The following is a 13,189-nucleotide window of genomic DNA, read 5'->3' as shown; positions in this document are numbered from 1 at the left end:
GTGACAGTTCAGTATATGTTTGATGCTTAGAATGCCTAACATCTACAAACACTACACTTCCTACAACCTTCTACATCCTATTGTCCCTTCTATACACCTCCTCCCTCCCCCTGTCACCCTGTGCCATTAGGTAAACGCACTCCCATATTACTCTTAATAAGAACTGCTTGGCGGGACAGGGGAGCTGGACATGCATCCCAACACAGGATAGAAACTCTTTTTTCAATGATTAGCTTTAAAACATTTCACAATGATAGTCCATGTAAGGCCCATCATTGCAAAATGTGCTGCCAGCACCCATATGGTTGATGGCATGCTATAAATACATGAATGCTGACACTAAAGAAATGCGCTGACTATCTTCGTGAATAGGGTAACCTGCACGTTTCAGAGAAGCAGGACCCGAAAAAAGAGCATCCTCAGTGATATTTTTAGAAACTCGATTCTTTTTTTAACTGCTCTCTTACATTTAAAATATGACACTCCAGACATGTCAACTTGAAATGGTAAATTGTCTGTATAAATGAAACCCCTTTACTGATGATTTTAGCCAGCCCTATCCATAAGCAGCATACCCAGTGCTTTTACTCCCTACAAATAGAGAAATGATCCCAACAAAAATAAATAGGGAATAAAAATGCTCATAACTAAAAATAGAAAACAGATGCCGCACAGCTCCATGGGTATGTTTGGGTTAGTGATACCAACAAGACAGTGTGACATAATGAGTGCAAGCATTATTACTTCCAAACGGTTGTAGGTGAAAGGGTCGACTGCAATTGATTTGCATGCAATAGTTTCGAGTTAAAAGCACTGAGGAAAAAAAGGTCGAAACCCACTTTCTTTTCCTATACAGAAGCCAAAAAAAACAATATACATTTTAAAAAAGGCATTCAAACTTTTATCTTTTGGTCCTTTTGTTTCAAAAGTATTGTTTTTCAAAACAATGTATTCGACCCTTTGACTGGACACCCTTCCAAACGAAGAGGAACTTTAAGGTTAAAATGCATCTTTTAATTTGAGTGAATTTCTAGATGCAAAGAAGTATGGATTACTTAAGAGTTCAAACATTTATCTGCTGACCTTAAAAATCTCCCCCGTTGGGAACTGGAATTCAATTTGTACTCCCTAAAATATATTTTTTCTCTCAGCTTCAAAAAATAGAGTGTAGAATACTCCCACTTCAAAATCATCTTAACCAGAGGCCTGGTTCTTGTCCCCAACTCTAGCTTGGTGTTGCTGCCCACACAAAATCCAAAGGCCACACCTTCCTGTCCTGTGCATTGGTCCCACCTGCAATACCACCCAGTGGGTAGGCAGGAAACAGGCCTCAGGCAGGCAAACCTTACAAAATCCACTAACCACAATCGGATCATCAATATGGCATGAGCCTGGCAGACATGGGACTGAACAAAAGGCAAAGAGTCAGAGAAGTAACAGATCAGTAATTGGCAACAGTGGAAGCAGAAGGGGAAATCAGCCCCACACAGGCGAAAACAATACAATGACACCATTTGTCTATAAATCAATTTTTATTATGAAAGGGTGTGGTGCAGGAGGATAAAGGAAACAGGCCAATTGGGAATGGAAAGGACCAGGCCCAAGGAACACAGCCTGAATGTTACCCCATGATGCATATAAGCCAGAAGTCAAATAAAACCCACATAGTAAACACAGGCTCCAGATGGTCCAGTCCAGTGGTGCAGAGCTTCCCTGACCAGGTGGTGGTGTGCAGCATTCAATATAACCTCTCAAAGATCTAGATAGTCAATTCCTAGGGCTGCAAGGGGCGTGTGGATGTCGTTACTGGTCAAAAGCACTGCAAGGCCGCCAGTAGTGGCAGAAAGGCGCTACACAAGACCATTTACATTACATCATGGGGAATGGGTCCACTCTACACACCTCAAAGTCGCCTTCCTCACACCATTCTCAATCGTTGCTCAATTAAACCGTAGACAGATTCTTAACTCAATGTGAACCCAGCTTTCTTACCAACCAGAGAATTGGCCAATTGTTTTGAATACTCTAAATCTGTATTTTCGTAGGATAAAGACAAGGGAAGGCATAGGAGAATAGTTCTTAAACTTGCACGCACTCTAATGCTTAACTCTATTGCTTCTTTGCTGCATTGCGTAGGAGGCTCAACGTTGCTATGGACAGAGTTTCATTTCTAGGTGCAGAGTATAGGCGAGGGCCAGCAGGAAATTGTGATGCAGACTCCTGCCTTTAGATGGAGCTCTGTTCAGCCTGGTGATTGAAGGTCTTGGCTCCATGTTGCTAAATTTTCTACATGCAAGGAGGCTGATAGGTGAAAAGACGCGAAGGGCGAGAGACTGTGGGAGCAGGCATATGCCTAGTGGATCCTGTTCCTGGTGGTTCTTGTGACGTGCAGGTGGTACCATCAGAGCTGTACATATAGAAAGGGGGTCGGAGGGGAACCTCCCACCTATCAAAACATGGATAGGAGGAACAAGGTTTTCATGTAAGCCAGGGTCACTGGATTTTATGCAGCGGGATTGGTGTCTGGAGGTACAAAAACGCTCTCCGGTTCACCTGCCCATCCTGTGTATGATGATGGATGGGTGGGGGCGGGTGTCGGGAGCCCTAAACTACGAGTCCCTGATTCATCACAGACGTCCGGGGCAATCAGGTACCCGCTGAAGATGCTGTCAGTGTTCCCATCAAAGTAGATCCCGTTGCTCTGGTCATTCCTTGTCTGCAGCCAGATACTGTCTCCGGCGGAGAGGCGCATTACCAGCGACTGCGAGGCAACCGCCCGGTTGGCGCCATTGGCTAATCTGGAAACGAGCCTGCTATTCCTGAAGAGGCCAACCACAAGCACCCTGCCAAACACAGAGAGCTGGTAGCTGAAGAAATAGGTGCCATTGGTGGGGGCATTGTAGACAGAGTTGGTGGCATCAAAGTGGTTCTGAGGATTATTGAGAATCTTGTTAAATGGGACGGGGAGGTTGGATTTGGGGTAGGAGACAGTGAGGTAGGCACTGAAGGACGACCGAACATGCGGAGTACACGGGCCCGGGATCCCCTGGAATCCCTGATCCCCTTGACTCCCTTTATCTCCTTGCAATCCCTGGTCGCCTTTGACCCCTGGGTTCCCTCTTGGACCCATGGCACCTGTCAATCCCTGGGGTCCCTGTGCCCCAGGTGCTCCTATTGCCCCTGGTGCCCCATCCTTACAGTTACAAACTCCCTGAGGCCCAAGATCTCCCTTTGCTCCGGGTGCCCCGTTACCACCCTGAGGTCCAACATCCCCTTTGTCTCCCTTGCTTCCATTTAGCCCATTTGTTCCCGGCAGCCCAACTTGCCCCCTAAGACCAGGGACTCCCGCTGGGCCCATGTCACCCGCAATTCCTTTTTCGCCCTTGCACGGTGGGCAGATGCCCTGGAGACCTGGTGGACCCCGTGTTCCTGGAAATCCATCATTCCCTGGATCTCCTTTGTCACCTGCCATAAAAGAAAATACAACATATTATTTATTGTACGGTTTATGGAAAAGAGTTACAATGATTTTTGCCCCATACGAAAGAATCCTTGTGTCACCCAAGTCCAAGTGCACATGCCTGTCACAGGCTGTAGCAGTTCCCTAAAACACTTCATATCGCTACTAGGTGACCAGAAAACTGTACGATCTTTTCTTCAACCATCGAGTGCCATCCAACCCCAATCATAACATAAAACATATCCAATTCTCCACCTCGGCAGGTCATTCATTCCACACCACAATGCAAACCCATTATCCAGGAGCTCACCAAGTCCATTCTCCATGTTAGTGCCTCAAACATTGTAGAGTATTGTATACCAACAGGTTGAAATCACAATGTGTAACCGACACACAGTGCTCAACCGAGTCCCTGCTACTATACAACCCACTCTGCATCAGGGTAACTAACTACAAGATACAACCACGGTAGGTCACATGGTCAACAATAGAATGCTGCAGGTAAAAACCTGCTGCAGGCAGCACATTTCTTGCATTCATTTTGTAGGGGGGGGTACCCCGCAACAACCTTACTCCTTCCCCCATCTATGCCCTTACCCTCTATCCGAAAATATTTTTAAATAAAGAAAATGCTACATTTCTATATCCACAGCATTCCATTGCAATATGATCTACCACTGACCCACCCACGATCCGCAACCAGAGCCCCCTTTCTTAACACAACATTGCGTCACTCAGAAATGCTGTCTGTTATTACGAAACATTGGACCTCATTATAACCCTGCCGGTCTGGTAATGAAGTGCCGGTATTTACATATACCAGCACTTTACCAGACCGGCAGAGTGCAAGTATGACGGTGGGGGTAACCAGACTTACCTCCAGACAAGAGCTGGAGGTAACTCAGGCCCCCACCGGCATAAAACAGCGGTATGTTCAGAACTGGTATTGCCGGTGCTGAAAATCCTATGGGACTCCATGGAATTGGGATTTACCATCCTTTCCACCACCTGTAATATGCTGATACCGGGATACCAGGTGGCGGAACTGGTAGGTATGTTTCTCGGTATCCTGGCAGATTTTCCGTCAGGATACTGGCAAACCTATAATGTGGCCCATTGTCTTACCACTGATTTTCAAAAAATGTTCTTGCTAAATGCAGGTGGATACCCCGGGACCTCCTTTCTCCCCCCCACTCACCACCTCTCCTCATCCAATATTGCCTCACTCAAACCTACCAGCTACTCTTTGCGGGCAAATTGCGGTAAAACAATGTTAGTTGAATATTGCTAGGTAAAAAGACTGGATACTGTGACACCCATTCACCGCTAATGTCCCACACACATCCATGTCCACTGTACCTCACCCGTTCCCCAGCAGTGTAACACACTTTTGCCCGTAGCTTACTGCCTCACTCATTCCCCACTAGCACAGGTCCCCACTTAGTCCCCACCTCCACAAGACCCTACCCATTCCCCGTAATAAGTACGTAAGAATGTCCCTGTTTGAGTGGAGTTGGAAGTCAGGAAGCTGGACACAGAAAGGAAAAGTCTGAATAATTGTGTTGCAAATGTACCTTTGATGTGGGCTGATTTGTGGTTATTAAAAGATAATTTGCTGGAGGGGAGGGGAGGGCAGAGTAGACACATCGAACTGGTCTGGGTGCAACAAGTCAGGGGGCCTCATTACAAGTCAGGCGGAATGGGTTAACGGGGTCCGCTAATGGGTGCGGACCCGTTATTCCCATTCCACCTGATTACGAGGTCCCCTTGCGGGACCCGGGAAGGACGCCTGGTAAAACCAGGCGTCGTTACCGGGTCCCGCGAGGGGACCAGGGAGCTAACAACGGGCCAGTCGTAATCGGCCCGTTGTTAGCTCCCTCTCCCATTCCCATTGAGCTCTATGGGGGCTCGAATGGGAATGGGGAAGGTCTGGGCCCGGGTTCCCTGAGGGAGGAATTACCGGGCCCTCCAAACTCGGAATGGCCCGGTAATTCCCCATTCAGGGATCCCGGACCCGGTTTTGGAGGCAGCCATGCCGCAAATAGCGGCATGGCTACCGCCAAACCCGTAATGAGGCCCAGGGTTTACTACTGGAGAAAGTAACCTAAGTCTGGTTAGGAAAAGGGGAGAGAGAGGAGGCTTTGTTCAACCGGGTACCACCTAATGTCATGTTTAAAGGGTGTAGACCGAGCAGACTTGCGCTGAGAGTTCACCATAATCGGGGAACTAAATCAGAACTACAGCTAGAACTACACTGAGAGGTCTGACAGTCCCTGAATGTGTATTTATTCCATGAATGTGCTACATCCTCTTCTTGAGCATAGAAACACGATGGCATCAGCTCTGCCACACAGTGTCAGAGCCTGGTGAGGCAGCCTCCCCCTCTGGCTTCCGCCTGGTGCCCAGTGCACCGCCAGCCTCCCACTGGCACCTTTTTATGAGCCCCCCCCCACCGGAACCAAAAGCTGCTTCTGCTACTGCTGCCACATGCCACCGAACAGAAGACTGCATCTACCCCTGCTGTAACACAAAACACAAGACTGGCTCCCCTATACTATGCTACAGCAAAGAGATACAACTTCACCACCTCTGCTATTTTACAGGTCAGAAGGTGTCATCACCGCCGCTATACTGCAGCATCACACAGAGATATTCTCGCATATTACAATATATAGTCAAGATCGCCTCATCAATGCAGTATTACCACACAGACATACGCAACAGCATTATCTCTGGTGTCTTCCAGCACAAGGTCACATGATGCTGTTGCGTTTCTTGCTCCAGAAGATGATGTGGCACATTCATGGAATAAATACAGTAGCCCTTCCTCTCCTTCCCCCAGAAGCTCACTGTCTCCAGAGCTCTGGTTCTCTCTAGGCTGGACTATTGCAACAGCCTCTTTCTAAATCTTCCTGCTTGTACTCTACGCCCTCTGCAACTCATCCAAAACAGGACTGCGAGACTTTGTCCTTAGCCTAAAGCCCAGGGATCGTATCTCTCCAGGAATGAAATCTCTACACTGGCTTCCAGTGGCTGCGAGGATTAAGTTCAAAACCCTCTGCGTTGTCCACAAGGCCTTCTGGGGCCTCAAAACCTTCAACTCTCTCTTCCTAAATATCTTCCCTCTCAAGCTCTTCGCTCATCTGCCTCCAACTCCCTCAGGGTCAGTCGCTTCTCCAAGCAACGAGTTGGTGATAGATCTCTCTCTTCAGCTGGGGCCTCCCTCTGGAACAGCCTCCCTGAAACGTGAGGAGTACCATCTTCGGTTCCAGAAGCACCTTAAAACCTTCCTCTTTGCTTCTGCTTTCTCTTCCTCTCTCCCCTGCTGAAGTACTGGCTGATACTGAGACTGCACTGGTTACCTGGCCACCCATTCGATCTCGGGCCCAAGCCCTGCCAGTTGCACGCCTGCACTTCCTCCCTGGCAACCCCTGCACCTGGGGACTGTTTTCTGTATCCCTACAGTCTCCCCACCAACACTTATGTCTGCACTTACCCTGCACTTGCCACCAGCTGGCCTTTCTTTTTTTATCTTGTTATTTTATTATCCTATGTACTGCACTCCGCCCCCCGCACTTTCCTCTTTCCCCCTTCCCTTACATTTGCACGATCTGAATGACACCTGTCCTAGTAGGTTAGTTGTCTGTCTTGGTGTACAGTCAAAATATCGAAAAAAAAATGTCGAATGACAAAAATGTCGAAAAAAAACATCGAAAAAAAAGTCGAATAATTAATTTTTTTATTTATAGTTATTTTTTGACTCTCGTATGTAAATAAAAAACGTTATAAAAAAATGCGACTTTTTTTCGACCTTTTTTTTCTCGATATTTTGACTTTCGACATTTTGATTTTCGAGGTTTTGACAATGAACCGTCTGTCTTCCCTCTGTTCCCACTCCCTTGACTCGTCGCGCCTTGAAACACTTGTGTATAGGCACGTTATAAATGCCATATCATATCATATCTTTGCTGGCCAATACGTGGAGTGTTGGTGCTACTGTTCTAACTGCTCTCTTAAATAAATGTCCTTATAAGCGCACTGGGGGCACGAAGCACCGGCTCGGAATCTGGCAAGCGAGTCCAGTCACTCGCACAAAGGCTGCGAGCAGAGAAGGCTGCATGTCTTTTCTGGGCTATACGTGGAATGTTGGTGCTACTGTTCGAACTGCCCTCTTTAAAAAAAACTTCTTTAGAAGCCCACTGGGGGTGTGGAGCACCGCGGCAGGAGTCCAGCAAGATAGTCCAGTCACTCGCATAAAGGCTGCGAGTAGAGAAGACTTCATGTCTTTGCTGGGCTATACGTGGAGTGTTGGTGCTACTGTTCGAACTGCTCTCTTTAAAAAAATCTTCCTTATAAGCCCACTGAAGGCGCAGAGCGCTGGCGCGGGAGTCTGGCAAGCTAGTGCAGTCACTCACCAGTCAGCCGGAGGTCGCCGGGCCTTGGGCCAGAGAAGACTGTGGTGAAGACGTCCCTCTTGGTTGCGCAACATAGCCTGCTTGTTCCTTGCTGGTAGATGGCCAGAATGTAACAAGTGGGCGCACATGCAGAATTGCTGCATCTCGAACTGGCAGTGAGAGCAGGAGTGAGAGCAAGGCAGTACACCAGGAGGGAGGAGGTACGAAACTGTCCACTTCGATTTTTACATATTCAGCGCCTTCAGTGCTTCCTCCTTCTTGGTGATTCCTGACTTGCCTCCCCTTGTCCTGTTACGCACTCAAGAGGACTCTGACATTTTGCCCCACGCTCTGTTTGTTGCCCTATGGGGAGCAGCTTGTTCGCCAGTGCCAGGAAATCAACCAGACCACGAGAACGAAAAAAGGGGACGGGGGATGGCACCAACCGACTGGGGGGGGGTGGCGGGAAGCCATTGTAGTCACAAGTACCCATGGGCACGGAGGACATAAGCGTGGCAGCAGCAGCTGCAACAGCTGAATATGACCTTAGCAAACCCTAGCAACGGAGGCAGCTAATCAAATTTCTGGAAAAATGACTGCCAAACTGAATCCAACTGTGAACCAGAGACGGCCTAATCATGGAGGCACAATTACCAAGCTTTTGAAAAAAACAGCCCGAAAACAAAGCAATAGTAAAAACCTCCACATGCAATCCAGAAGCAGAGATTACAGATGCCGAAATCTTGGATGGACTGGAAGAGCGAGGGAGAGCGTTTCCAGGTGGCATCGCTGAGGCCCCCACAGATGTTCACATAGAGGGACCTCAACCATTGCCTCTGGAGCTAGAGATATCAACCACAGTCAGTCCGACCGCAAAGCCCGCATTTCCCCCCTTTTATTTACGCACTAAAACATCAAGGCATGGAGTCTGGGCGAAGAGCCCTGGCATAAATCAACCAAGGCTTCTGACCCCAAGGGGGTGAGGGGTTCTGCCGCATTATTTGCTATAAGTACGCTGGGTATTGAAACCAAGGCGAAAGCCAGAATATACCCACAATTGCTGGAAACATCACTAAGAATGGGCATTGAAAACATGGAAAAACTGATCAAAAAGAATGGAACCGGGGGGTTGAATGCCCTCACTGGGGTGGAATTTGAGGATCAGAGGAATAACCCTCCACCTCCTAGAGCACAGGATCAGACTGTGAACAACCTCAGAGAGAAAGTCCTTGCTGGTCTAGTTGAGGTTGTGAGTACAAGGGAGCAGGGAGAGGAGGGAACAGCAACCAACTTTGAACATGACTCCTCAAGAGCTTCATCTGACTCCTCGACTTTCACCCCACAAAGAAGGATAGGCGGAGGTAGGAGACACGCTCCTTTTAAAGAAGATGGGCTGTCGATAGTAGACGCTCAGAGTGTGATGTCTATGCTGACAAGTGCCCTTGCCCCCTTTGTCAAATTGTACGAAAATATTAATGATTCAATAAAAGATCAGGCGACCCTGCTTGCTATGCTGCATTCAACGATCTTATTTGTTGAGGGCTTTCTGACCTCAATGAAAGACATGGAGGTGTGGTCCCAAAGGGACAAAGCCCAGCAAAGTGGAAACCTGGGAGGTTCAGGAGCCATATCCACTATCCACAGCTATAAAGACCCAGGTACGCATTCTTCGATAGAACCCCTAGCTCGAGATGGTCTTCCAGTGGTAGTTCCTATGATAGATCACAGAGAGGCTTAACTTGGGGGAGAGAGGATGGAGCAGGGGGAGCTGCTGAACTGCCCTAATCCCAGGCCTCAGTCTTTTGTGGCTACAGTAACTGGAATTCTAGACAAGTCTGCAAGCTGTGAAGTGGTCTTCATGGACGATAAAGGGATGGAACATTTGCAGACAGGCAACCTCTCCAGTACTTACCCGATCTTCTCTAAAAGAAGAAGGAAAAGGCCGGGCAAGGGAGTACAATCGCCTAAATGAAGAAAAAAAAATCTAACTGGTCCGGTCTAATGACTCAAGACAATTTTTAAGGAATTTACTGATGTGGAGGGAACAAGGAACAAGAGATTAGTAACAAAACGCAGCAAGAAATCCAAAAGACTATCTACCGACATCTCATCTTCCTTGTCGAAATTGCCAGAGGAGCTTGAAGAGGCTTGTGAAAGTCCAAACGCATTGCTCGACTTGACCGTCCACTGAAATTATGAGATGGATGACGAGGCCGATATGGAGTTAATTGACGAAGTTCCCCACCGTCATAGCTCACTACGACTAACAGGTATGCATAGCAAACAGGCAGCTACTATGACCAGTGAATTTAAGAGTCTTGCCACAAACAGATTGGGAGCAAATAAGAGATTTCAATCAAAAATGTATGACACGGACAACCCCTCAATAAGCCTCAAACCTACACTGGAAGAGGATATTCTAACCTTGAATAAAAGGCAGGAGCCGGTGGTTAATAAAGAGGAGAGGCATTGTGACACGGAAATAAGGTCTGAGCTAGCCCAACCATGGGAAAAACTGACACCAGGAGCCTAAAACTTGAAAGACTGATAGACAGAAAAAAGCATCTGATATTAACCAGAAATAATGCGTTTGGGTATCTGGGCATCAGAGCGCTAATTGCATAACGTGGATGATATTACACTGATAAGAAGCGTTCTTATTAATCCAATTGGTGTTAAAGACTGCTGCTATCCCCTCAGATCATAGGTTACCCAAACCCTATGAAGTAACTAAAGAATCTGGTAATCTGTGGAGAAAGCGCTGTCCAAAAGAATTGTGTGAGCCTGCATATGTTCATTAATGTTACAAATGGAATATGTACCAATTTCTTTTGCTTTTTGATTTACGCAAATTATGCTTGATCCTATATGTTTCCTTTTGGTCTAGTCCTTACCCCTCCATCATGATCTAATTGTCATTAGTAGAACATTGCCACATAGGCCCTGCCTTGAAAAGGACCAAAACGGTTGAAACACGTGTTGGCACAGTTTGGGCCCACCATTGAAACAATAATAAATGAACTTTTGGACGCGATATACTATTTTGTACCATTCTTTGACCTTTGCAGGCTCACACAATTCTTTTGGACAGCGCTTTCTTCACAGATTACCAGATTCTTTGATATTAAACACACCAACCTTAAGGCAAATATGTTCAGAAGATTTCACAATAATCGAGTTTGTGGATGAATCTCGGTTTGATGCACTGCATTTGCATATTAAATCAGCTATTGTAAAACTCTGTATAATTGAAGCCAGTACAAGTTTGAGGCTCTTGGGCTTTGATGTCTTACCTGGCAAAGCTATACACATAGATTTGCAGAAAAGGGAGGGGGAGTTAAGGGAGGGAGGTGTACCTCAGATGGGCCGTTGCAAACTAAAAGCTTACAGGTCACATAGTGTGAAGGGACCCAAAATTACCCAGATTCTCTTCCCCAGGGGATTGCCTATTTGGCAAGTAAACTGGTCCAGTCAGTGGGTGAAAGGCTAGTTGGTCCCTGGCAGCCACTAAGTATAACCGTGGGTGAAGGGTTCACCACCAGGAGAGTGGAACAAGGGGTTGGGTCAAAGTGAGGGGGGCCCGAGATGATTACGCAGGCATGGCTGCTGTCTACTTTACCGTGCCAGAGCTCAAAGTAATCTAGATCAAATGGGGATACACAACAACTATCCTTCGCTTCCTAGAATACAAGGGGGCCACAGCCACCTCTTTAATAAGGGAGAAGTCTTATGCAGGGATTTTGATGTAATTTGTCTAAAGAAGACGTGGCTCTATCATAAGCCATCTTTGGATGGATATTCTGTCTTCCTAAACCCTGCTGTTGGAGGACCGCAGGTATTAAAGTCAGGCCTACTAATGGCCGTCTGCAATGGTAGGGGTTGGGAATTTTGAGCTGGCCAGCACCCCATACCATATACAATTGGTGGAACTACAACGGTCCAAAAAGAATGTACAAATTGGTACACCGGAAAAGGAATACCTAGTGATAATGAACCTATATTGGAATCCTGTAGCGGAAGATAACAGAGAGTATATTTCCACAGTTCTGGACTTGGTGGATGAAGTAAGAGGTGGGGCTGGAAGAAGAACAGTGATTCTTTGTGGTGATCTAAACTGCTCCTGTTTTGGAAGGAATGGTGAGGTTTTGGGAGTTGCCTTAAAAACTTTGAACATGTGAGAAGGGAGAGGGCTGGCCTGGAATCTGCAATGGACTCAAGGGACCTCCACTTACTGAATGGTCAAATCACTGGTGGCATCCCAAAGAAGTTCACATGGTCGAGGGGTAAGCAGGTTGCTACACTAGATTACATAGGTGTTACCCGTAATATGCTGGCAGAAATAAAGTCATTGGTGGTGAGGAACGATGACATTAGTAATTATAAAATGCTCACCTTACTTTGGCAAGACTCAACTGAGAAGGCCGTAGTTAGGTATGATGTGAACCTGGTTGCCGTTAATGGAGGACACAGATTAAACATGACCAAGAGAATTAGGAGCATCTTAATCTTACAGTTAATGCGACAATCAGCTGGGGGATCAGGCGAGGTGGTTTCTGACATGGTCGATTACGCAAAACACTCCTGCCGCCCTCCGATAAACCTAAAATTCCTTCTGGAAGTGGAAGGCCAAGTTATTGCCACAGTTACGATAGTGCTTTGGTTGAGAGAAGGAGGGAGTTCAGAAGAGCCCTCAGGCGGGCTGTCAAAGGTAGAGGGGACCATGTCGATCTACTCAAAATACAACTCAAGATCTTAAAGAAGGAGTATAAGGCCTGGGTCCACTGGCACAGGCCTAAATAATTACAACAGAATGCTGAGCATATGTTGAGAGCGGTCTGCGGGAAGAACACCCGATAGCTTTGGAGTCGTCTAAAGGATGAGCACTCTCTGAAATAAGTGCTCCAGGCTAACATTGTCTTGGAGGCTGACTGGATGGCACATTTTAAGAGAATATACAAGGCAAGCGATGATCAAGTAGTCGTGGGCGACAGTCCAGTTGCTTGGATGTGGATTGTATCCTCCGACATTGAAGATATCAGGCTTCAAATTACCATGGTCAGTTCTTCAAGGGCCTGAGGTACGGACAGACTGACAAATGTCATCCTTAAAGAAGACCCCGACGCCTCGGCTCTTCTTATGAGCACTCCTTTTAAACACATAGAAGAGGGGAAGAGGATTCCAGAATCTTGGAAAACGATGACGATCCTTCCAATATTCAAGAGGGTTAATTGGGACGATCCTAAAAACTATCGCTCTATTGCCCTGTTGAATGTTATTGAGAAGATCTATGGATTGTTGCTGCTCTCCTGCTTGACTAAGTGGGCTTGTTGGAAAA

At 46.9% G+C, this 13,189-nt stretch overlaps 1 protein-coding gene across 1 annotated transcript in view; it reads right to left on the bottom strand.

Annotated features, from left to right (window-relative positions):
* Positions 1-1,513: 1,513 nt before the first annotated feature.
* Positions 1,514-13,189, bottom strand: part of LOC138491385 (complement C1q and tumor necrosis factor-related protein 9-like) — a 55,100-nt gene continuing 43,424 nt past the window's right edge. Inside the window, exon 5 of the mRNA XM_069617883.1 lies at positions 1,514-3,465. Coding sequence (XP_069473984.1) covers positions 2,504-3,465 — 962 coding nt within the window. The 3' untranslated portion in view covers positions 1,514-2,503. The remainder of the gene's footprint in view (positions 3,466-13,189) is intronic.

This window comes from Ambystoma mexicanum, chromosome 10 (genome assembly GCF_040938575.1).
Source record: "Ambystoma mexicanum isolate Mex_15411 chromosome 10, UKY_AmexF1_1, whole genome shotgun sequence".
Lineage (NCBI taxonomy): Eukaryota > Metazoa > Chordata > Amphibia > Caudata > Ambystomatidae > Ambystoma > Ambystoma mexicanum.
This window is presented reverse-complemented; position numbering and strand designations above follow the sequence as displayed.